General features: G+C 38.5%; 1 protein-coding gene across 1 annotated transcript; it reads left to right on the top strand.

Annotated features, from left to right (window-relative positions):
- The first annotated feature begins 15,672 nt into the window (after positions 1 to 15,672).
- On the top strand, positions 15,673 to 20,312 carry LOC127532274 (uncharacterized). Its single transcript, XM_051943596.1, has 4 exons — positions 15,673 to 16,711; positions 17,005 to 17,160; positions 18,505 to 18,600; positions 19,487 to 20,312. Exons 1-4 carry the CDS (start codon positions 15,758 to 15,760, stop codon positions 19,805 to 19,807), a joined length of 1,527 nt encoding a protein of 508 aa, XP_051799556.1. The 5' UTR covers positions 15,673 to 15,757; the 3' UTR covers positions 19,808 to 20,312.
- The last annotated feature ends 5,871 nt before the right edge of the window (positions 20,313 to 26,183 follow it).

The raw sequence follows: 26,183 nt of genomic DNA, 5'->3' as shown, positions 1-26,183 counted from the left end.
ACACCGGGAGCGGCAAAATCCTTTTGACATTTAAAATGAAGACAACACTGCATATATCGCTTTTTACCTCTATGCCCTTGTTAATTTTGACTAATTAATTAATAAAAAAATAATGTATTTAACTGCACCTTTCTCGGTTTCCAAATTTCTGGCACACTGGTAACACTGATGAACATTTCAGCCAGGTAGGTCACGCTAATGAACCTAAAGTCTGTTTTCCAGCCGTGAAGAAGATTCACAGGACGCACTGTCAGCGCACAACAAAGTTTGGTGAACAGTGACTGAAGACGAGAACACTCTGAGTTTGTTGGGCAGAAAGTTTCTTTTAAAAATCTTCCTGATGGCAGCTTGGACAAAAGCGTGGTTATTTGCAAACTGTGCAACAAATAGTTTTCTGATCACCACAGCACGTCAAGCCAGTGTATCCATCCCATAATAGACCCCTTTTCGAGATGCTAAAAGTGCTTGAGTTTACAAAAAGTTTTAAAATATTGAATATAATCGCTATAAATCAACTTTGAGTTTGTAGTAATCTGTAAATGTAGTAGACAGATGAAAAATGCAGATAAATATAGATTAAATATACTTGTTTAAGTTAATGTATATGTCTGTTCACCAATTCAGTCATCAACCAAAAATTATTTAAATTGAAAAACTTTGCTGATTATGTTAGATATTGCTATTTGATGCCATCAGTCGTGATTAACTAATTACAAAATCTCAGCTGACTCAGGCAAAGGCAGGGGACACTCAGGACAGATCGCCAGTCTGTCGCAGGGCTACATATACAGACAAACAATCACACTTGCATTCACACCTACGGGCAAACCTCAGCATATTTTTGGACTGTGGGAGGAAGCCGGAGTGCCCGGAGAGAACCCACGCATGCACAGGGAGAACATGCAAACTCCATGCAGAAAGATCCCAGGCCCAGGCCGCGATGTGAACAGGGGATCTTCTTGCTTCAAGGCGAAAGGGCTAACCACTACCCTACTGTTGTCACATATCGTTCATACCAAATATGCTGGATTCCATCTGAGCTAACAAAAAATGTGTTCCCAGTATTCATCAAGCTTGTTTTTATGTCCTTTAGCAAAGTTTCATCTTAACTTTTGTACCACAGAACAAGCAAAGGTATTTATCGGAAGTCGTCTATAGGCTAACATTATGGAGTGTCCAAATTGTTACAGAAAAGAGTTAGATTGTGCAAGCAGAGAACAGTTTGTGGTGTCATTTTAGGAGAATGACTACTGCAGCTCTGATTACTGGTATTATGGTTCATTCTGTACCTCCTGATTACTGATGCAATTGTGTTTTGACTTATTTTTCCAGCTAAAATAGTCTTTTACTACATTAACAATGTCTAGATTGGATTTCTGATTCATTTAATGTTATCTTCATTCAAAAAAATGCTTTTCATTCAAAAATAAGGACATTTAGAAGTGACTCCACACTTTTGAACGATAGTGTCCATCTTCTTGTATCCTTTTCCATCTTTGTGCAACCTCATAGTTAATGCACTGGTTTTGTGTTATGTTATATTTTTAAGTTCTTGTGTTCACAGGTCATTTTATATACCATGTTCATGCAGTCACTCATTATATTTTATATTTTTAACTCATTCAATAATCACAGGTGTATTCACTTTTGCTGCATTGACTTCATACTTCAGCTCTATATTTTCAACATAGTCTTTGTGAAGTATTTAGTATAATCTTTTGAAAATATTTGTTTTTAATTGTTCAAAAAAGGAAATACTCCTCTTATCAACTTAGAAATAATGCAGTTATTTAGAAGTGCTACATTTTTAAATCATTTGACATCTCACCAATACTGTATAGGGGGTGTACTGATCTCTGTTGTACACCGTGTAATCCTGATGCAAAATATGTTCGTATTCATTTACAAATGACACAGAGTAAGAAATACTTACAAAAAATGTTAGTATTTCACTAATGCATTTAGTTTCTCCATTTCACTCATCATTACATCAGTGTAGGAATCATAGATGTATATACTTTACTGGTTGTGAATACTGAACATATAAGAGAAACTTACTGAGAGTGACCATCATGCATCCTTATTATGGTTAAAGACCAGGAGCTGATGGAGCATTGGCTCTCCAATTAAGTGCTCTTTTTTGAGTGTGTGGAACGGATTCTTGATTAACAATTGTAATCAACTCTGGGCCCTTACTCCTGCAAGCCCACTCACAGTAGGAGCCGTTCCAGAAGCCTGTGAATATTTTTGAGCACATTCGCCACATGCTGCCCACTATTACAAACCGGGGCACTTACTACCAATCACATGAAGGACCTTGAACGCCGAATGGTGACAATCAGCAAAAAAAATCACCCAGACGGAATCTGTCACCTCTTATATTCTTAGTTCTCTTCTTAAATTTTCAATCAAGTTTCTGGAACTTTGGAAAAATCTTTTTCTGTCCATTGTGACAGACAGTATCGCCTTACCAATAAAATGAGGCTAACTTATGTTTAGAGCTAATGCAATATTCAAACAAAGATGTCACGTTTTGGCTTTCATGTTCTGTAAAACATATCAATATCACTAATATCTTATTTACAGATCCACCAGTGGTAGAAAGTCTGGATACATAATACCAACAACTGACGTCTATTATTTCAATCATAGGGAAAGAGTTAGAGCTTTAAAAAATTTCTTCCCTCAGCTGATGTGACAGGTGGTAGTGTTGGGCTCGCGATAAATCAAAAGACAAACAACACAGTAAGCTAATTATTCCTGGGTTTTAGGGATTGTATGCTTAAAGCTGCAGACCTACCTACAGTCTTTCTGTATGCTCAAATATTTGCTTAGCGATCACATTTGTTTGGATGTGTGGCCATTGATTTGCTGTGCAAACAAATTCCATGAGCAAAACCAAAACCACATGTTCCACTTCAATGGCTGTTTCACTTTAAAGGGGAGCTGAGGAAGAAGGAGACGTGTTGACAGAAAATAATTTTATATCTGAAAAGCCCATGGTTACACTGTGGAGGTAAGTGTTGTTGCATTGCATGATAGGTCTCACTGAGAGCACAGGGAGGTGGAGCTTTGTTTAAGACATTACTGATTAATATGCTAAAGTGTAGAGTTCAGCGGCAGAGAGGAAGCTGCATTCATGGCTAGATTTACCCCCAAGGAGGTCCCTCAGACTAAAATGAGAAGTGGGCCTCTATTTACATGATTGTGTATGTACAGTACCTGGATACTTACAAGTATCCTTCAAATACAATACACACAGGAAATTTCACTTGGCAACTTAATTATATTTTGCTTAAAACCCCAGAAACCAAGCACTACTCTTTAGTGTAATTCCAACTGACCCCAGGTTTACTGTGTGTCAATTAGTTTTGAGTAATTTAATGAAATGTTAATTTATTCAACAATATGCACTTCGCAATAGCTTGACTATAAGCACAATAGCAAGTTAGACAGGGCCTCAAGGTGAGGCATGAATGTAAGACCTGCCTCATGGCTCTTATCAATTAAGCTGATATTGTGTGCACAAAAATGTCCCCAAACAAAACATTGTATCAGGGGTTGTAGTGGTAAAATAAACGGTGTATAAGCATAGAATAAACTCTAATTTAGCTATTCTATTATCGGTCTCTCCATCAGCTGAATCCTTTGTTGGTTCTAAATCAATTATTGTCTCTTTGTTTTTTTGATCTTCTTTGTGAAGTCATAAATCATTTGGACTTTGGGTTTCTCCCTCCTCTGTTTCTCCTCTCCTCAGCCATTTGCTAATTTTCTGGAAAGATAAAAAGTAAGTTAAATAAATGTAGTAATCTAAAAAAAGAGGAAAAAGTCAGACAGAATAACAAGAACTCAGAACTGCACAATATTAATCATACAAGTTACGTTAAAACTACACTAAATTAAAGACAACTTTCCACATATTGAAAGCCTATGATTACCTACACTGTAAATCGTTTGAAGTTCATTCAGTTTTGAAGTGTAATTTCCTCTGCTGTCTAAAAATGTCTCCATTTTGAAGTTGAGACAACTGGTTCATTAAACCTAAGACCTTAGGTTGAATCAAAAAGTAATATAGGTCTCTCTGTGTAATGCTAATATTTGAATCGTAACTTACACTTGTTCTCTCCAAGCACCTTATTTAAAGTCTTTTAATTAATTCTAACTTAACCTCTTATCTCTGGCTTAGCAGTTAGCATGGCATCTCCCTTTTCCTCTCCTTCTCTTTCCTGCTCAGTGTGTCACATGTTCAGTTACTCCGCTGCTTCCTTTAATGATATTGGTACATGTAATAAATGTAGTCTTTTTGTAGCTCTAGAAGTGAGGCTCTTTGAAAAGGGAAGCGCGGCTCCAAACCATGGAAAGCAACCTGCTAGCAGCTAGCCAGGCCCCCTTCGCTGGTGTGGCCCACAATAGCTTAACTGCTAGTGTAGCTTCTGCTAGCCGTCCCCTAACAGTTGCCGAGCAGGTGGGAAGCCAGGGTGGCTGGGTGACTGTTCATGGGAAACGTAGTCCTAAGCTCAAGCCTGCTGTCCCGGTTCACCACCAACTGCTTCACCTTTCGAATTGTTTTTCCCCACTCAACGACACACCTGCTGAGAAACCAACTCCGATCACTGGCAGCTCCATAGTAAGAAACGTGAAGTTAGTGGCACCAACAACCATAGTATAATGCCTCCCAGGGACCGGTGACGGTATGTATAGCCACATGTCATTGTTTCACCGCTGGTTGTCGAGGTATCTGGCAAATGACGTGAGCTTTATAGACAATTGGAGCTCTTTTTGGGTAAAACCTGGTCTGATTAGGAGAGACGGCATCCATCCTAGTTTGGCTGGTGCAGCTTTCATTCCTAGAAATATAGCTGATTTTATTAGAACTCCTAAAGCATGACCACCCAGAGTTCAGACCGGGATGCAGAGTTGTAGTCTTACACACCTCTCTGCAGTCTCCTTGCAGCTGTCGCTCTCCAGTAATTTAGTAAACTCCATTGAGACTGTGTCTTCCCCCAACCACCACAATTCAATAAAGTCAACAAATCAAAAATAAACAAAATAAATAGTAGTCATAAAAATCTAATAAAAATATCAGTTTTTCAACAGAGCAAAGAAACTGGACAATTAAATGTGTTCTGTTAAATATTAGATCTCTCTCTTCTAAATCTCTGTTAGTAAATGATTTGATAACTGATCAACAGATTGATTTGTTCTATATGACTGAAACATGGTTGCAGCAGGAAGAATATATTAGTCTGAATGAATCAACGCCTCATAACAATTGTCATATTCCTCAAATCACATGCCGAGGAGGAGGAGTGGCAGCAATCTACCTCTCTAGTTTAATAATGAACCAGAGACCTAAACCTGGTTACAGCTCATTTGAAAATCTTAGTCTCTCTCATCCAGATTTGAAAGCTCAGAAACCAGTTTTATTTGTTGTTGTATATCATCCACCTGCTCCTTAGTCTGAGTTTTTATCTCAGTTCTCAGACTTTTTACCTGACTTAGTGCTCAGTTCAGATAAAGTCATTATTGTGGGCGACTTTAACATTCATGTTGATGTTGACAGTGACAGACTTATGACTGCATTTAATTAATTTTTAGACTCATTGGACTTTTCAACATGTAAATAAACTGACTCACAGTTTTAATCACACTTTTGACCTTGTCCTCACTTATAGCATATAAACTCAACAGTTAACAGTATTTCCCCTCAGCCCTCTTCTTTCTGACCATTTTGACAACATTTACAACAATGGATTGTACAGCACTTGAGAATAAAGATCATTACAGTAGATGTCTGTCTGACAATGCTGCCATTAAATTTAAGGAAGTGATACCATCACTATTCAGCATCATTTACGGAAAAAAATGGAGGGCAGCTATTTTAATTTTACCTCCACAGAAGTGGATTATTTTATTAATAAAGCTGCAGCCTCACTGCGTACAACACTCGACAGTGTTGCACCTTTCAAAAAAAGGTATGTCTCAGAGAGGACCTGCTCCTTGGTATAATTCCCAGCTGCAGGCATTGTGAAAGCCAGAAAGGAAATGGCATCCCACTAGTTTAGAGGAAGTTTACATAGGTTGGAAAAATAGTCTAGTGATTAATAAAAAAGCTTTTCGTAATGCCAGGACACCATATTATTCATCATTAATAGAGGAGAACAAGAACAACCCCAGGTTTCTCTTCAGCACTGTAGTCAGGCTGACAAAAAGTTACAGGTCTGTTGAGCCTTTAGCTCTGAGCAGCAATGAATTCATGAGATTCTTTACAGATAAAATGGTTACGATCAGAGAAAAAATTAATCTCACCCATCATACAACTGTCACAGATGCATCATTGACTACAGTTGCTTTAGAATTTGCTGTAAATCCTGTTGGATATTTAGACTTCTTCACTCCTACACATCTCTCTGAACTAATTTCAACAGTTTCTTCATCTAAACTATCGACATGTCTTTTAGATCCTACTCCAACTGGACTGTTCAAGGAGGCTTTACATTTAATTAATTCTTCAATGTTAGATCTGATCTGTCTCTCTCTAGTAACAGGCTATGTACCACAGGCTTTTAAGGTTGCTGTAATCAAACCTTTATGTAAAAAGCTTACTCTTGATCCAAATGTTTTAGCTAACTATAGACCGATATCCAACCTCCTATTTCTCTCTAAAAGCCTTAAGAGAATGGTTGCAAATAAATTATGTGAACATTTACAAAGGAATAGCTTGTTTGAAGAGTTTCAGTCAGGCTTCAGAGTGCATCATAGCACAGAAACAGCTCTGCTGAAAATTACTAATGACCTTCTCATAGTGTCAGATAATGGACTGGTCTCAACACTTGCTTTGTTGGACCTTGCATTTGGCGCTATTGACCACAAACCTTTATTGCAATGAGTAGGACATTTTATTGGCATTAAAGGGACAGCACTGGACTGGTTTAACTCCTACTTATCAGACAGGTTCCTGTTTGTGCACATCAACAATGACTCTTCTGAGCATAGTAAGGTGAATGATGGAGCTCCTCAGGGTTCTGTCTTAGGACCAATGCTATTCACATTGAACATGCTTCCTTTAGGCAATATTATTAGGAAGCACTGTATTAATTTTCTTTGTTACGCTGACAACACTCAGTTGTATTTATCTATGAAGCCAGAAGAAACTAATCAGCTAGCCAGACAGCAAGACTGTCTTGAGAACATGAAGACCTGAATAACCTGTAATTTCCTACTGCTGAATTCAGACAAGACTGAAGTCATTGTATTTGGCCCCAGACATCTTAGAAACTCGCATTCAAAGCATATACACTGCTCAAAAAATTAAAGGAACACTTTGAAAACATATATTTCAAAAACAAACTGAATATGTATACTGATATGGACTGGATAATGTGTTAGGAATGAAAAGATGCCACATTGTTTGATGGGAATGAAAATTATCAGCCCCCAAGAGGGCTAAATTCAAGACACCCCAAAATCAAAGTGAAAAACTGATGTGGCAGGCTAGTCCATCTTTCTGAAATTCCTAGACAGCAAATCAAAATGGTACTCAGTAGTTTGTATGGCCTCCATGTGCTTGTATGCATGTCTGACAATGTCGGGACAAGCTCTGAATGAGACGACGGATAGTGTCCTGAGGTATCTCCACCCAAAACTGGACCAGAGCATCACTGAGCTCCTGGACAGTCTGAGGAGCAACCTGATGGTGTCGGATGGAACAAAACATAATGTTCCAAAGGTGTTCTATTGGATTCAGGTCAGGTGAGCGTGGGGGCCAGCTAATGGCATCAGTTCCTTCATCCTTCAGGAACTCCATGAATTCTCTTACCACATAAGACTGGCCATTGTCCTGCACCAGAAGGAATCCAGGACCATTGCACCAATGTAGGGTCTAAAAATGGGTCCAAGGATTTTATCCTGTTACCTAATGGCAGTCAGAGGGCCATTGTCCAGCCTGTAGAGGTCTGTATGTCCTCCATGGTTATTCCTCCACAGACCACAGGCAGCATAACGTTCTCCACGGCTTCTCAAGACCCTTTCATGTCTGTCACATGTGCTCAGGGTGAACCTGCTCTCATCTGTGAAAAGCACAGGGCGCCAGTGGTGGACTTGCCAGTTCCTGTGTTCTATGGCAAATGTCAACTGAGCTCCATGGTGTCGATCAGCGAGCACAGGGCCCACTAGAGGACACTGGGCCCTCAGACCACTCTCATTACATCTCTTTCTGATTATTTGGTCAGAGACATTCGCACCAGTGGTCTGCTGGATGTCATTTTGTAGAGCTTTTGCAGTGCTCATCCTGTTCCTCCTTGCACAAAGGAGCAGATACCTGTCCTGCTGATGGGTTGAGGACCTTCTACGGTCCTGTCCAGCTCTCTTAGACTAACTGCCTGTCTCCTGGAATCTCCTTCATGCTGTTGAGACTGTGCTGGGAGACACAGCAAACCTTCTGGCAATGGCACACACTGATGTGCCATCCTGGAGGAGTTGGACTGCCTGTGCAACCTCTGTAGGGTCCAGGTATCGCCTCGTGCTACCAGAAGTAACTCTGACCCTAGCCAAATGCAAAACTAGTGAAAAACAGTCAGAAAACATTAGGAAGGGAAAAAAAATGTCAGTGGCCTTCACCTGTAAACTCATTCTTGTTTTGGGGGTTGTCTCATTGTTACCCCTCTAGTGCACCTGTTGTTAATTTCATGAACACCAAAGCAGCTGAAACTGACTAAAAACCTCATCTGTTACTTACTTGACCAGATCAGTATTCCACATGTTTGACTGACTTGATGCAATACTTAGATTAAAAAGTGTTCCTTTAATTTTTTTGAGCAGTGTATTTACTCTGGACGGCATTACATTGGCCTCCATTACTACTGTGAGGAACCTCGGAGTTATCTTTGACCAGGACACGTCTTTTAACACACACATAAAGCAAGTCTGTAAGATTTCTTTTTTTCACCTGAGAAATATTGCAAAAATCAGAAACATCCTGTCAAAGTGATACAGAAAAAGCAGTTCATGCATTTGTTACTTCCAGGTTTGACTATTGCAATTCCTTACTATCGGGATGCCCCAATAGATTTCTGAAACACCTACAGTTGATCCAAAACGCTGCAGCGAGAGTACTGATGGGAGTTAGCAAGACAGATCATATTTCTCTTATATTGGCTTCTCTTCATTGGCTTCCTATGAAATTCAGAGGAGAATTTAAAATCTTTCTCCTGACATATAAAGCTCTTAATGACCAATCTCCACCGTATCTTAAAGACCTTATAGTACCATGGCATCCTTGTAGAACTCTTTGCTCTCAGACTGCAGGCTTGTTTGTTGTTCCCAGAATTTCTAAAAGTAGAATGGGAGGCAGAGCCTTCAGTTATCAGGTGCCTCTCCTGTGGAACCAGCTCCCAGTTTGGGTTTGGGAGGCGGACATCCTCTCTATTTTTAAGATTAGGCTGAAAACATTCCTTTCTTGTCAAAGCTTATAGTGAGGGATGACTTGGGTGACCCTGAGGGGGTCAGTTGGAGTCTGCATGTATGGGGCACAACTGACTTCTTTGCTATGCCCATAGCTATGCTGCTATAGGCCTAAGCTGCTGGGGGACCTCTCTTGATGCACTGAGCCCTTCTCTAATTACCTATGTATTTACTATATATACCATTATACCATTATTGCATTGTATTCACTCCGAGTGTCCCTGGTCCCAGAGCCGGATGCTTCTGATCTGCAGTTGCTGTCCCACCAACTGGTCTAGTCTCCATCATGTTCACTGTGGGATCCTGCTGCTGTCTTTCCTCCAGCCGCCCATTTCCACTGATGTACTCTGCATTGCCCTTACTATACTTGACATGCTTATCTACACATGCACTGAAAAAAATGATTATGACCCCTTGTAAATGTAGCACATTTCAATCTAGTGCATTTTAATAGAAGATAGTTCGTTATTTCATTCTGCTCATAAAGTTTTAGTAATTACTTCCAAAATTAAAACAAGCTTATTTTATTCAATTAGATGTGGCTTTAGGGATGTACTTGTTTGCGCATGCTCATTTTATACCTCCTTGTGCGCCTGCTCATTAACGACCCGCCAGTTTGGATGAGAGGGTGCTCGCTGCTGCAACATATTGCATTCCACATTTCTGCCGTGTTATCCTCGCGAAGTCGTCCAGGGTTGTCGAATTCAGTTGGTAAGTACTTCACAACCTTGGGTGTGTGTTACTTAGTTAGCTATTTTAGGTAATTATTTAGTTACAGTTCTGACATGTTCTGAAATGTGCAGTTTTAGCTTGGCTAGCCACATGTAGATTTGGCTATACCCAAGTACATTGGAGAAGTTAATATCGGGCCAGTAAACATGTTGCAGAAATATTATTAGTCACTCATAGTTTGTTTTATGTCCGTTTTGGGAACGTGGGAGCGACGAGACACCGTGAAATACACAGTAAAGTAACATGCTACAGTCATAGCTCGAGTTAACTGACAACTGCTATCTGTCCACACGGTTTTGTTATTACTGGAGGTTCTGGAAAACTACGGCGACAGTGGATATGAGTCTTTTTTTATTTGTCGTCATGCTTTGTACTTAATTCAAACATGCGTGCACGTTAGCGAAAATGAGGGGAACAGTCGCGAGCGTTCAAGCTGCGGGGTTTGGGCAGGAGTCTCGCGCTCAAGTTCTGTTGGAGGAGGAGGAAAGACGGGGGAGCTGGGGGGGTTGGCGGCGGGGTTGGCGGACACGCAGACACACGGAGAGACACGCGAGACACAAACGTGTTTTTCTAAACTAGTTGTAATATCAATACTGCCTGAAGTATGTCCGTTTCCACTGAGGTTTTTTGCCTTTTCAGCTGGTTAGTAGGACAGGTTTTTAGCTGATTTAGTCACAAATAAATATTTAATGTTAAGATAATAGGTAAACTAGTTGCATGCTTCAGTATTGTCATGTATTTTGTCACTAATGGTGTCTGTGGCAACTGTAACCTGGAAATTATTGATCAGCTGTCTTGAAATCTTGTTTTCATTGTCCATTTATATTTGATATTTATTTGCAGATTTTCTCATCTGATCTTGAACTCATTTGGACCTTGCACTGGTCACGTAAGTAATAGTGATAAGTTAATTGAATGTCTGTTTAAAATGAAATTGAAATCAGTAAAGCATAAATATTCTGTGTAAGGAGGACAACAGGTGCCATGGAAATGGTAGTAAAATTTTTCATCAGTAATTAACAATTGTACAGTTAAAATAGGTATTTCACGAATTTCAAAATTCCATCAATAAATTGCTTATATTGAAATTGAAATGTATAGTTTTGTGCTTACAGTAATAAATTCAGAAACAATTAGCACAAATTAGAATTACAGTTCATTAATAGAGCTTCTTACATCCCATGGGTGGTAATTAGGCTTTAAGCATTGTTTTACCAGTCTAAGGCCCAAAGTGCTGTGGGAATTGTCAGTGAAGGTGCAAAAGTTATGTGACACGGCAAAACAATTTCTAGTAGCATCAGAAAATGTATGTTCCTATTGGAATTCTATTTTCAATTTCAGCTATTTATTGATGGATTGTGTATTAATTAATTTGTGCATTATTCTCAGGGTCATAGGGTTACTTTGGAAATGTCATCCAATTACCACAATATTAAAGTGATATAAATAGATTACTTTCAATTACATTTTTATTATTCAAAACCAAATATTCTACCAAAGACAAGAAAAAAAAAGATGTCTTACTTTTGTGTACCAGTCGCAAATTACACTGCCTGTAGAATGTTCACAAAAATTTTAATGACAAAAAAAATTATCTTCTGAATGCTGCTGCCAAAAAACCCACATGTATTTTGACACAAACAATATTTGTGAGACAATAATTCATACGTTTTATTCTAAAAATGCAGCTCCATGAAATGTGGAGGATTGTCAAAATGAAACGCCACAGTATATACATTCATTAGCTCCATCTGGTCATGTTGGGTGTAATATGGAACTACAGAGACTCAAAGCACTGCCTATGCTCACCAACTCATGTCAGCCTTCAAGAAAACATGAAACAAAACTCCATTTTGCCATCAAATTGTTAAAATTATGTCTCAATATTCCATCAGTTCTCAAAACAACTGTAACCTAAAGGAACTAATATTGTTTGCAATCCTTTTATTAAATGTACATGTAATCTCATCTATTTATTTCTGTCACTATAATGTATTAGTTGCATCCTGCATATGTATGCATCCTGATTACATAATCCTGTTACAGGTAATCCATTTACTCCCAAACTCTGTTTATCAAATGCTTGTTTTAATTGCACAATTACTGATTAACTGGTGAACTGGTTTATCTCTATTTTCATGACACCTGAAGTATTGCTTTTTTTCACGAGGGTTCCCCATGGTCGGCAGCTTACAATAATACATGGACCCCAAGCTTTCGTGGGCAGTTGTCAAAAATACCTTCCCTTTAGGACAGTTATTTTGCATCAGTATGTGTTGATAGCCATACTCCTAACTGTTCTGAGAAATCCACTAAGGTTTTAATATTGATTTCAAAGTTCATGGACCTGTGATGACTGTAAAAACAGTCGCATTTGATTATTATTTTTCTTGTCCATTTCTCTTTTTCTCTCTCCAGTTAATGTGGCTGTGTAAAGACTGTGGTGCTGAGGCGTCTAAACGATCAGAAATTCTTAAACATTACAGATTAAGTCATAGTCATTTGGGGCGTGACCATTGTATTAAGTGCGTATATCCAAATTGTCCGTGCATTTTTAAGACTTGGAATTCACTTTTGACACACTTATCCAGGAATCATTGTAATGCTTTAAAGCACTCTGAAAAAATTACTTTTTCCTGTCAGTTATGTGGTTTCAGTGAACTTGGAACAGAGCGTGATTATTTTGCACATATCACCCAGCATTTGAAAAACCATGAGACAGTTACTTGTATGTTCAAGGGCTGTGATTACAAATCCAACGTTTACAGCACATTCAAGTCGCACAGAAGTCGGAAGCACAGCTTACATTCAGTGGTAGATTTTAAAGACGAAATAGTCAAAGAAAGTGTTGTAGCTAAAACAGCAGAGCCTGATGTTCAAGACAATGAGGAATTCAGCGACGCCAGTCAGTCTGATGATCTAGGTACAACAAAGGATCAGAAAGATATAGTAGAACAAAAACTTGCAGCAGTGTTATTAAAACTTGAAAATATTTTTCATGTGCCAAGTGCTGCAATTGATGAATTGCTGGAAGAACTGCACTATTTGTTGAGCACAGCGTGTTTGCATAGTACAACAAATGTAATACAAGACACACTGAATAGTTATAGTCTGCAAGTTGACCAATCAGTTATTAAAGAACTTGCATCTGCTCTGTGTAGATCTAATCCTGTGAATCAGTCGATTAGTAAAGGCTGCTCTTTGGCAACATCCTTCAAGCGCAAAAAATACTACAAAGACAATTTTAAAGTTGTGGAACCTATAGAATATGTATTGGATGATAAAGGAAAAAGAACACTACAATATATTCCAATATTAAAGTTTTTGCAGCAGCTTTTTAGTAACTGTCACACTCTTAACAAAGTGTTAGATAATAGTCAGTCAGTTGAGGCAGGAGCAGAAGTGATATACAGATCATTTAGAGATGGTTCATTTTTCAAGGAAAACAGGTTTTTATCCAGTGGTGAGGGCCGAGTGTTATTGAATATATATGTGGATGATTTTGAGATTTGCAATCCACTTGGCACATCTCGTTAAAAGTATAAGATCTTTGCTGTTTATTGGACTCTCAGCAATTTACCACCTGGATGCCATTCCTCATTGTCTTCCATTTATCTGGCTTTGCTGTGCAAATCTGATGATGTGAGGACTTATGGATATGAAAAGGTCCTAGAGCCCTTGTTGCAGGATCTTGTGACTTTGGAAAGTCAAGGTGTTTTTGTTGCACATGTTGGAAATTTTGTTAAGGGCACGATTCAGTGTGTCATAGCGGACAATCTGGCAGCACATGGAATTGCTGGATTTATTGAAAATTTTGTGGGTCAATACATGTGCCGCTTTTGTGTGGCAGAAAAGTCTGAAATTCAGGAGAAGGAGGTGAGCTCAGGTGCGTTTGCTCTCAGAAGCAAAGAGATCCATCAAGTGCATGTTAGGTCAGCAAAACACAATGCAAAACCATGTTACGGTGTTAAAAGGCAGTGTGTGTTCTCTGCTCATCTTTCTCATTTCAACGTTTGCACTGGCTACCCTCCAGATATTGCACATGACATCTTCGAAGGCATTGTACCATATGAGTTGGCGCTTTGTCTGGGACTGTTAATTTCAAAAAATATTTCACACTTGACAGCCTTAATGACTCCATTTTGAAATTTCCTTTCAAATGGGCAGACAAGTGCAACCGTCCTCATGCTATTCCCAGAATGTTCATGCTGAACAAAAGTATCGGAGGGAATGCTCACGAAAATTGGAGTCTCTTGCGGTTTCTCCCATTTTTAGTTGGACAATTAGTGCCCCCAGATGAGCCTGCCTGGCAGGTCATTTTGGACCTGAAAGATATTGTGGAATTAGTTGTTGGGCCTGGGCCTGGGATCTTTCTGCATGGAGTTTGCATGTTCTCCCTGAGCATGCGTGGGTTTTCTCCGGGTACTCCGGCTTCCTCCCACAGTCCAAAAACATGCTGAGGTTAATTGAGTACTCTAAATTGTCCGTAGGTGTGAATGCGAGTGTGATTGTTCGTCTGTATATGTAGCCCTGTGACAGACTGGCGACCTGTCCTGGGTGTCCCCTGCCTTCGCCCGAGTCAGCTGGGATAGGCTCCAGCACCCCCCGCGACCCTAATGAGGATAAAGCGGTGTATAGAGGATGGATGGATGGATAGTTGTTGGGCCAGTACACACAGCACGATCGCTTGCTTTCCTTGAGACCAGAATCTGTGACCACAGATGTCGGTTACAAGAAGTGTTTCCAGGTGTAAAGCTGTTGCCAAAGCATCATTTTGTGGAACATTATCCACAGATGGTTAAATTTTTTGGCCCGCTAGTTGCAATGTGGACAATGAGGTTTGAGGCGAAGCACAGTTTTTTTAAGCAGGTTGTTCGTCACACACGCTGCTTTAAAAACATACTCTTGTCCCTAGCAGTGAAACATCAATTCATGATGGCATATCATTTGGAATCAAACGCAACCGAAAAGTCTGATTTGACTGTCTCAGCGGTCTCAACTGTCTCTGTTGACATTTTGCATCAGGATGTACAGAGGGCTCTAAAGCTGAAAGACCCTGATATGACTCACATTCAGCTCACAAAGAATGCATCTGTTAATGGAGTGACTTACAGAAGTGGAATGATTCTTGTTCATGGGTCTACTGGTGGCTTGCCAGAATTTGCAGAAGTTGTCCAAATGGTTGTCGAAGACGGTAGCTTGAGCTTCATTGTCAAAGAGTTTTGTGGTTGGTATCGGGAGCATTTTAGGGCATTTGAGCTATGTCCAACCTCAAAGATCTCCCTCATTCACCTTCGTGCCCTTGTAGACCAGTACCCTCTGGCAGATTACAGTATCGGAGGCCAGCGAATGGTGACCCTCAAAAGATTCATACATATAAAAGGTTAGCTCATAGTACTTCCAGCTGTGCTCATGTGTTTGTAATCATTATTTAAAATTTCATTCATATTTTCTTTTTTGATAACTAGATTGAAGAATGGAAGCGCCTCTGAAGCTGCGAGTCATTGTGGAAGAGAATGACTTCAGAAAACTTGTTCTCCATTCAGGAAAGCCAAACACTTTGATGGACTTGCACAATGCAATTCAAGATGCATTTGGAATTGAAGGAGACTTTCGCATTCAGTTCATGGATCCTGACTTCAATAATGAGTTTATGAACATTACATCAGTGCACGACATTCAAGACAGAAGTACAATTAAGCTTGTGTACATTCAAAATGCTGGAGGTATGAGTCCATTTTCTTCAAGGCTGAATACTCCAAGCACTCCTGGGTCTTCTGAAAGTCCAGACGACATTCAGTCATCTCACAGTGCATCCTCATTGTCCTCATCTGACTCAGATGCTGCCAGCATTCTCTCACATTCAGACAGCGAGCTGAGAACACGTCCGTGGCCACGTGAATTCACTGTTCCTCTTTTTCCGTACGATGTAGAAGTGCAGCTTAAGCGTGGAAATGAGACCTTCAGAGAAACTAGCACTACAATGAAGATTACTCCAGGACTGAAATCTGACATACTTGAGAGGCTGGCGGAAGACATTTTCCAGTTTACAGCATATCCACAAAATCACCACATGGATAACGTAGCAGAGGCCCTTGTCAAGAAATTTCCCTGTTTGCGAGACACATCTGCCACTGGTTACTATGGGTGGATAATTAGCCTGAAATATAAAATGGCAAATTACAGGACAAAGATGCGAAATATTGGCTGTCCTGAAGTGACTGTAAATGCTTTGAAAAACAAATCCAGTGATGAATGCCTCCCAGCCAAAAATGTAAAAAAGGCTAGAAAGGCTGAGGTCAACTATTGCCCTTCACACCCTGCTGGAGAAACAGAAGAAAGTCTGGAAACTGTGCGAGTTGAACTTCTGAATGATGTCAGACAAAGAAACAGTAGATCTAATGTAAGAGAGAAGATGTCTAGAACATTCTCCTACCGAAGAAAAGAGGTGGTGCAAGGGAATCCAGATGCTGGAGAGTTTAAACTCAAGTGGCCTGCACTTTTCCAGATTGATGAGGTAAATGCATGCTGTTTTGTAGTTTGAGGAAACAATTACCAAATTTTGAACAACCATATGTCCTATATATGAAATGTTTATTTCTCTTCCTGCATTAACAACTCTTAGTAAACAAACACACTGAGTACTAACATGTGAATTATGGATTAAACCTCAGTTAATGAAGAACGATATTGATCAATACGTTTATATTCAATATATACTCAAGAAATATTGAGTAATTTAATGGATTGTCCTTTCAACAATGACTGAACACAGTGCTTCGTCTTATCATTTTCTTTTGTGTTTAACAGATAAATGCTGAATTCCAGCGTATTACAACATGTCCACTTGAGACAACCTTCATGGCACAGTTGGACAGCCTTCTGCCTCAGCTGACATCCATTTTCCAGAAGAAGGGAGGTGTTGCTGGCCAGAAGCTATCAAAACATCTGCAGATCTTACAAGAGGTAAAAATATGTATATCATGTACAAAAATTCTCTCTGTCTCAATATATATATATATATATATATATATATATGTATAATTAGTCTTTATGTGGAAGCAGTACTGATTTCTGTTTTTTTTCATGCATGAACCAGGAAAGGGAAGTCTACAGAGATAGTGATAAAACTGAATTAGATGACAGCCAAAATACTTCAAATGCCTCTGAACTGCTTGTCTGCCATCTGAAGTCATTCATCTTAATAGCATATAATCTGTTTTGCCTGAACTCCATTGAGGACAGCTGCAGTGCAACATGTAGGTGGAGTGTAGCATTGTTTTTGGTGGCCTGTTTTAATTTTAGCCTTATTCTGGTCTTTTTGTCAATCTCTTAGTTTTTAGTCAAGTTCATCCTTTTTTTTTTCAGCCCAGTCAAGTTAGTCAACTAAAAGTCTGAGCAATTTAGTGTTGTTTTAGTCAGAATAATTCATGACTATTTGTCTAGTTTTAGTCAATGAAAATTGTAGTTTAGTCTCTTTTTAGTCATGCAATTCTAGTTAACCCAGTCAATTTAGTCTCGACGAAACCAAAGTTTTCTGTTAGGTAAACCTGTTTCACAATTCAAACAAAGTTATCTTATCTTTATAGACTCAAAAATATATTCATTCCAGACATGGAAGATGCTCTATTTTGAATTTCAACACAGGATTCAGCCAAACATATTAGTACATACTTGTTAAAATAAAATAGATTAATAAAATAACATTCAGAGGTAGCTGTAAAAGTGCCACATGCCAGCGTATTGTATTCATTCAAGCTTAACATAAAAACAGAAACAATATGCTTGAGTGTTAGAGCTACAATAAAATATAAATAATAATAAAAAGTGCAAATGAAATGAATCTGCCTGTGATTTCAGTTCAGTAATCAATTATGTCATGTATTGTCATGTAAAACCTGAAAGAATGAGGCAGTTTGACATTTCATATATCAATAAAGTTGAGTTATATTAAGTTATCCTTAACAAATACTAAGAAAAATACTTATCCACTGTCGTCAAGATACAGTGGAACCATTTTGAACAGACCACAATAGAAAGCCTAAGCTACATTTGTCTGTTGTGGTCCTTTACAAAAATTACTTTTATTTGTGTCACACATTCCAAAAGACAAACTGTGATCTGAACAACACACTCCGAACCAAGTCAGGTGAACCGAATGGTTCGGATCTTTTTCATAAACTGTTCCATTCCTATTAGGAGTCATTGTATACTGTTTCAGTTTACCAGAAGGTTGTTAATTTAATTATTGTTGTTATTTTGGGGTTTAGAAATCTTGTCATTGTCACTCAATGTAATCTCTTTACACAGGCTACAAGTGATGTTCATCTGAAAAGGGCAGCAGTCCTCAAGGCACTCTGTGTCTATCTTGGTGAGGATGACAGACATCTTATCTACGAGTACATGGTAAGTCATTGTAATCACTTTTTTTTCCAGTCAGTCCTGTTAGTAACTATGTGTAAGCTTCTAGAATATATGTCCTTTAGGATGACCACCCACTGGTCTCTGTCATATCTGACAAAAGGTTTTTGTGTGTAAAATGATACACTGCTGTGACACCGCAATATATAAAAGTTGAGAGGTGAGAATGTTTCTTATGGTGTCTTATTTCTATAAGTGAACACTCAGTGTTTAGAATTAGAAGAATTAGAATGGCTTTATTGTCATCATACATGGCATGACGAAAATGTAAATAGCTTCCACTGGATGGTGCACAACAACAAGCAATAAGTAATAAATATCAACATTAAATAATACAATGAAATGCACATCTATAATAAAACAATATTAAAAATGACAGCATCTGCAAACGAGGCCATATATATACAGTATGGGAGATAAATGAAATGGAATAAGAACCATTAGCATAAGGTAAATATGTTAGGAAACGGCACGAAAGCAGCAGAAAGTGACATTGTACATTCAGGTAGACGTGTTTGGAGTTCAAGAGTCTGAGGGACCATGGGTAGAAACTGTTCCTCAGCCTGTTTGTCCTGCATTGTGATGATCTCAGTATCTTCCCTGATGTCAGCACACTAACATGGTTAGAGTACAGTCATGTGAAACAAATCCATTGACTTTTTCTGTAAAATTTGAACAAGAAAGCGCATGATCCTATTCAAAACGCTGCTTTTTACTCTAAATTAATAGAGGCATACATAAAAATAAAATCAGAACTAGCTTCTCAGATTTTGGATATGGGATGAAGAGTGTATTAACTGAGTCATAAAAAGTACATTTTAGGACATTCAAGTGTTTTCCTTTTTTTCTTTTTCACTTTTTCAATGTACAGGACATCGACGGAAATGACATCCAGAGGGACATGCAGGTGGCCGCCATGGGCATTTACGTGATCAAGAAGGAGGGTGGAGAGAGTGGACAATATGATGACATTGGAATTTTTGTTGATGGGGTGATAATTCTGGACAACATTGGATCTGCAGCCCAAGCTTGCGCAGTGATGCTTGGAGTAATCTATGCACTGAACCTGGCCTACCCAAAGGAGCTGAGACGCTACTACGAATTCATTCAAAAAGTGCTCATGGGTCTGGATGGGGATAAGCTCTCCCCCAAAGTCCATGGGTTGCAGAACAAAATCCGTGTTGGACCATAGGAATGCTTCAGCCACAGTTGCAAAGACAAAGTTGTTTTTGTCCTTGTTTATTGGAAGTGATGTGAAATGCTGAAACAAGTACGAGGAGAGTATTTGCACATAGTTGAGTACGACACACTAAATTTACTTATAGCCAGCCTGTTCTACCTGATGGGGCAGCAAGAAAAGACCCTAATATTCCCCAAGTCATATTTGCTTTCATAAAATGTACTATATTTTGTTTAACTTTTTTTGGAAGTCTCTGCAGTGTATTGCATCAGAGCCAGAAGACCTGTGTTTTTTGTTTTCCTTCCTGTGAACCATTCTGCCATGGTTTCTTTTGAGTTTTCTCATAATGAATGGTGCTGGCTTATGTTTTTTTTGTTACTGATGGATTTGCTCGGAATGGTCTCACATCAGGAACACTTTTTAAAAAAATATATTTTAAAGGCTGCACTTAAATATGTGCCAGAATTTATGTTTACAGAATGTGAAGTTTTATTCTTGTCCTATATATATATATATATATATATATATATATATATATATACACACACACACCGGGCTTTGCAAAAGTTCTGTTACACTCGGTTTCGTGATCTTTAGAGACGTTTACATGTCGGAGTGAAAAATTCCATTAAATAAACTGAAAGTTCTACCTCATAGGCAGGTGTCCTAAATACAAATTTTTTTCTCCGGTGAAGTTGTATCAAGATGGAAGTCAAAAGAGTTGAGATATCTGCTCTCCTTTGTGCTGAACATCAGCTGGATGACCGTCCACAGAGTCACAGAGAGGCTAAAGAATGGTGAAGATCTTTCAGGTCTTCACCATTCTTGAAAGATCACTGAAAGATCTTCACCATTCTTCAGCCTCTCCGTGACTCTGTAGACAGCTGATGTTCAGCTGCTTGGCTCTGTCAGACTTGTTGTGGCCAGCATGAAGGAGAGCAGATATCTCAACTCTTTTGACTTTCATCTTGATACAACCTTACCGGAGAACAAATTTGTATTAAGGACACCTGCCTATAAGGTAGAACTTTCAGTTTATTTAATGGAATTTTTCACTCCGACATGTAAACATCTCTAAAGATCATGAAACCGTGTAACAGAACTTTTGCAAAGCCCGGTATATATATGGGTTTCTGTTCATACCAGGTATTTAAAGAGTTAAGTTGTGCCAAGGGTGTAGGTTTATATGGATGATGTGGACATGTACATGCCAGTATTTTGAAATAACAGATTTGTCCAAGGAAGTATTTCAGTCAACTGAATTGTTTCTGGTGTTTACAGTGGTTGTAAAGATGATGTAGTTACATGTTGTTGTTATATGCCTATATGTTGATGCATTGACTTCTTCATGAGAAAAGTATCCAAAGTGCATAGTAGCATTATGGGATGGCAGTGTACCATGGTGTTTTTTTTTTTCTTTTCTTTTTCATTGCCAAAATATGCAAACGTAAAAAAACGCCTTCTTTGTATATGGAAGTGTAGCAGAATAATTTAGTGGTCTTTTGAGAACAAACCTACCCTCTTGGATTATCAATTGCTGTTATGCATTTGCACATTGGTTATTCTTGCCATTACCGTATTTGACTTGGTTAATAAAAGTCATTTTGTTTTGACATCATCATTTTGTTATTCTTTGAATATTGAATTTATTGATGGTAAATTACTGAAAACGAAAAAGATTTCAATAGATTGAACTAAAACATTTAATTAGACTGAATTAAAAATTTTTTTTACTAATTAAGCAATTTAATTAATTTGAATTAACTCAAAAATATCAATAATGGTAAACATAATTTACTCAAGTACACTTAAAATGGGCTTAGTTGAAATTACTAAGGAAATATGACTTGAATTTACTCATAGTGGTTGAGGAAAAATTACTTAACAAAATCTATTTAATTTTACTCAAAAAATATTAGTTCAGTCTACAAGTTTTTTTCAATCTGAATTTAAATAAATTTATTTCGTGCAACAAATTGACATAATAAAATTGAGTAAATTAAGCCAAAAAATTTTTTCAGTGTGGTTTGAATTTTACTACCAGCTATATATATAGAATAATTAATGCCAGAGCCTTACACCATGACAGTAAACTTATGAATCAGTTTCATTGTTATCTTGTAATTTGTATGTATCGTTTAGCTTATCATGCCTGTATCCGATTTTGTGTTATATGTTCCTGGCTCCCCACGCCCTCTTCTCCCATCCCTCTCCGTCTCACTCCCCTTCTCCTCCACCGCCTCTACCTCTTCTGTCCCTCTGAACCCACCGGACAGCGGCAGTTGGATCCCCCATATAAAAGAGCTGGGTTCTGTCGGGTTCTTCCTGGTAAAGGGGAGTTTTTTCTTGCCACTGTCACCTTAGGGCTTGCTTTAGGGGTTCAGGCATATGGGTTCTGTAAAGCATCTTGAGACAATTTGAACAGTAATTGGCACTATATAAATAAATTTGAATCGAAACTGAACTGAATTCTTACGGTGCATCTTCAGAAATTGGCTTATATGCTCCATCTGTACTTTATAAACCTAATTTGATTGAGTAAACTCTCAGCTGTTTATTAATTCAACTCATCATTTTAAGTCAGTACGCCTCAAGTTAGAGTCACACTTCTTTAACTTTGAAAGTGATCTGAAAATGTACATTTGACATTTTAGATCCAGTTAACAATTAGATGCACAAGTGATTGGACACTATACTATAACACAATTAGGTCAAACATGACCCATATAAGAATTAATGTGTTTTTTTCATGCTATTTTTGACATTCTGGTTCAGAAAACTCATTTATATTATTATTTGTATTATATTTTTGTCAACACAAGAATGATTTCATGTTTGAAATACATTTATTTTTCACTTTATAACAAATTTTGAACATTTTGATAATTGAAAAAGAAGAGCATGACACAGAACAGCAGAAGAACATAAATTTTAACATAAATTTTGTTGACATTTTACCACTCTTTTCCTCCAGCTGTTGCTACTCTCTGTCCCTCCAAGTTTGTTCATGGCATCACCGCTTGTATGATAACAGTGATAAAGAGCCAGGGTAGTATTACAAATATTACAATTTCTTTAAAAAATATATAAGGTAACTTCGTAAATTAAATGTTGCGATATTGAAAAAAAAACATTTTTGAGGAAGAGCTAGAATATGAAAGGATAAAAACTTTTCATTACAAAGATATTGCAAGAAAACGACCTCACCGGGTCATTTTTGACCCACTTACACCACTATTCAAAAGTTTGAGGACACCCAGGCAATATCATGTTTTCCATGAAAAGTCACACTTTCCTTCATGTGCGAACATAATTGTGCAAGGGATTTCTAATCATCAATTAGCCTTTCAACACGACTGGCTAACACGATGTACCATTAGAACAAAGGAGTGATGGTTGCTGGAAATGTTCCTCTGTACCCCTACATAGATTTCCTATTTAAAATCAGTCGTTTCCAGCTAGAATAGTCATTTACTACATTAACAATGTCTAGACTGTATTTTAAAATGCTTTTCTTTCAAAAAATAAGGACATTTCTAAGTGACCCCAAACTTTTGAACAGTAGTGTATGCATCTAAGGGTTAAATATAAATTAACAAAACTCATATATTTATAATAAGTGAACTGGGAAAGATATTTGCCACAATTCCTTTGTGATGTTTTATAGTATAGTTTCTTTGTGCTCTCGACTGATCTGTGGTGTGATGGAGTAATCTGTTCATTTGGTTTCATTGTGATACATTCTGAAATAGTCAGTTAAAGTTCTTGCGGCTGATTGTTACTTAGTATTTGTGGCCAAAATAATAGTCCCTTCACCACCTGCATTGTTTAATTTGGATGCAAATGCAGCCTGTTTTACCATCAATGTGCACAAATGGGGGAGAATTTGTAGCTGTGGCCTGCTGCCTGCCTCAACAGCTGCTGTGCATACAAATTGTGTTCTGGAAGAAGTCTCTGTCCCACAATCCCCCTCTCTCTGTCCTCTTTACGTGTCTCTGTCTCTCACTCCACCCTTCCTGTCGTTGGAGTCACAGTAGCTGTCGCATCGCTCTTAACATTGCACTCACATTTTACCGAGGCATCACAAAGAGGGAAAGGTGGAAAATCATGTTAATAGTCGCTGCACAACTGGGACAACAGGCAAGGAGGCTGGGGGTGTATTTATTCATTTATTTTATAGCTTATTAAGAATGGGTCTCAAGGACTCACTAACATTGTATTCACTGGCATTCTCTTACAAACATGACCTTGGCAGTAACAAGAGGTGTCCTACTGCACTGTGTGTAACAGAACACACTAGCAACTTGTTTTGTGAGAGAATCCATTTTAATCAATGAGACTGTACTTTCTACCATGGGGTGCATTCATGTTTAATGATACTACCATGCATGACTTGTTTCAAACTTCACTATGCAGACACAATCAGCAAAATACATCAATACAGCTCATAAAACAGAACATTTCAAATGCCGGCCTCTTAGAAATTGTACCTTTAGGCAAGATAATAATGTGCTATCCTGCCCGATGTATCTGTCCCTGCTTATGTATTGATAATAGATTCATAAGAATAGACCATAAACCCTTTCCCAAAACTGTGATTGTCCAATCACAGCTCAGTATCTAGGCAAAGCAGTCCATCTGTAGACTTCTACACACAGATATCACAGACCAGCTTGTGAGATCCACCACTGATGCGACCACATTGCAACATTCTTTTTAACTCCACCCTTGTGTTTCCACAAAGTATTATTTTTGGCTGTTGCAAAGACCCTTTTCCATTTTCCTCAGAACCATTAAAACTACCAACACCACAGGACATGAAATGTTCAACACCACTTAAAAACAGAGAGAAGAACAAGGCTCTTGATGTGTTTAATGACTGCTAGCTTGTCAGAGGTGGGTAATTTTTCGAGAAAAATGTACTTCTGAGAGTAGTTCTACTCTGCCATACTTTTTACCTTTACTTTAAGGTTTACTTATTTGTGACGCAGAAACGCTACTCTTACTCCGTTAGACTGGGCTACACTCAACTCGTTACTTTTTTATTTACCACACTAGATATGCTTTATTTTGCCGGTGAGATGCCCCCAGTGGATCTATCACATGACTGTGTTTCACCAATCTGACGAAGCAACAATAATTACGTGACTCCGTTTTACCAGACATCACTCTGCAGTCACATGACCACATACAAACTGTGGCGATATAGCGGCACAAACTCTACACACATAGCAGACAAGGGATGAAAAAAACGAGGGCATTTTTAAGAAATTTGATCTTGCTTCGGAGTCCGACAACATTAGCATAGCATTAGCATGGATATCTCCAGCTTCGACTTTTGTCTTCTAACAAAAGCCGAAGATGAAGGCTACAAACATGGGCAAAGTGAAGCATGACATCAGGCTTGGTAGGTCTGCGTGATACAGCGGGGGGCAGGGACACAACCACTGAATATTCGGATATTCGGATGCAGTTTGAGCTGTATTTTTATTTTGAATTTACTGAGCCTGTGCCATTTGAAGGGAAGTGAAATACAGTATATCTTGTCACTGGAAGTAGATTGCACTGTTCAAGCATACAAATGTTACTGAACTACAGATATTTGTTTCAAAAGCTTTATGTTGTGAAACACTGAGATTTGGAAATTTGTGTTTCTTTTGCCTTAACTTGTAATTTTGTAAAGATGCTATTTATTTTTGCTGTTTTTTTAATTTTATTATTTGGAAATACCAGAATTTACACGTTATTTTACATTTTTGACTCTGATCACATCATTTCAAAAAATAAATCAGACATTACAATCAAACAGTTACTCAGTACTTGAGTAGTCTTTTTTACTCTTACTTGAGTAATGTTTTGGATGACTACTTTTTACTTCTACTTGAGTGATATTATTTTGAAGCAATGTTGCTCTTACTTGAGTACAATTTTTAGATACTCTACCAACTGTCAGGGCCCCCTCCTCCTCCTCTGCTCCCACCTGACATCCCTCTCTCCCTTTTCCCTCTCCCTCTCCCTCTCCTCCGCTGTGCTGAGTGGAGTTCAGGCTCACAGCTGTCTCCACTCGACAATCAGCACTCCCCACCATAGACATATATAGGTAGACGCCTCATAGGCTGTCGAGAGACGTGCTTACAGCGCCGCCATCTTGGACCGGGGCCAGCCGAGGCAGCGGTGCATAGAAGTCAATGGAGGAGAGAGGTACTGCTGAATCTAAAAGTGGAATTATTCGCCGAATTTTGAACCGATTGCCAAACTGTTTGATTTTTAGAAACGTCACACGTGTAGATACTATACAAAGTGCTCGGATATTTTTTTACAATGCTGGTTTTGCCACTCAACACTTAGATGCCGGACTTCTGTTCCAGCCCGATCTCACGAGGATTCG

Source organism: Acanthochromis polyacanthus, chromosome 2 (genome assembly GCF_021347895.1).
Source record: "Acanthochromis polyacanthus isolate Apoly-LR-REF ecotype Palm Island chromosome 2, KAUST_Apoly_ChrSc, whole genome shotgun sequence".
NCBI lineage: Eukaryota > Metazoa > Chordata > Actinopteri > Pomacentridae > Acanthochromis > Acanthochromis polyacanthus.
This window is presented reverse-complemented; position numbering and strand designations above follow the sequence as displayed.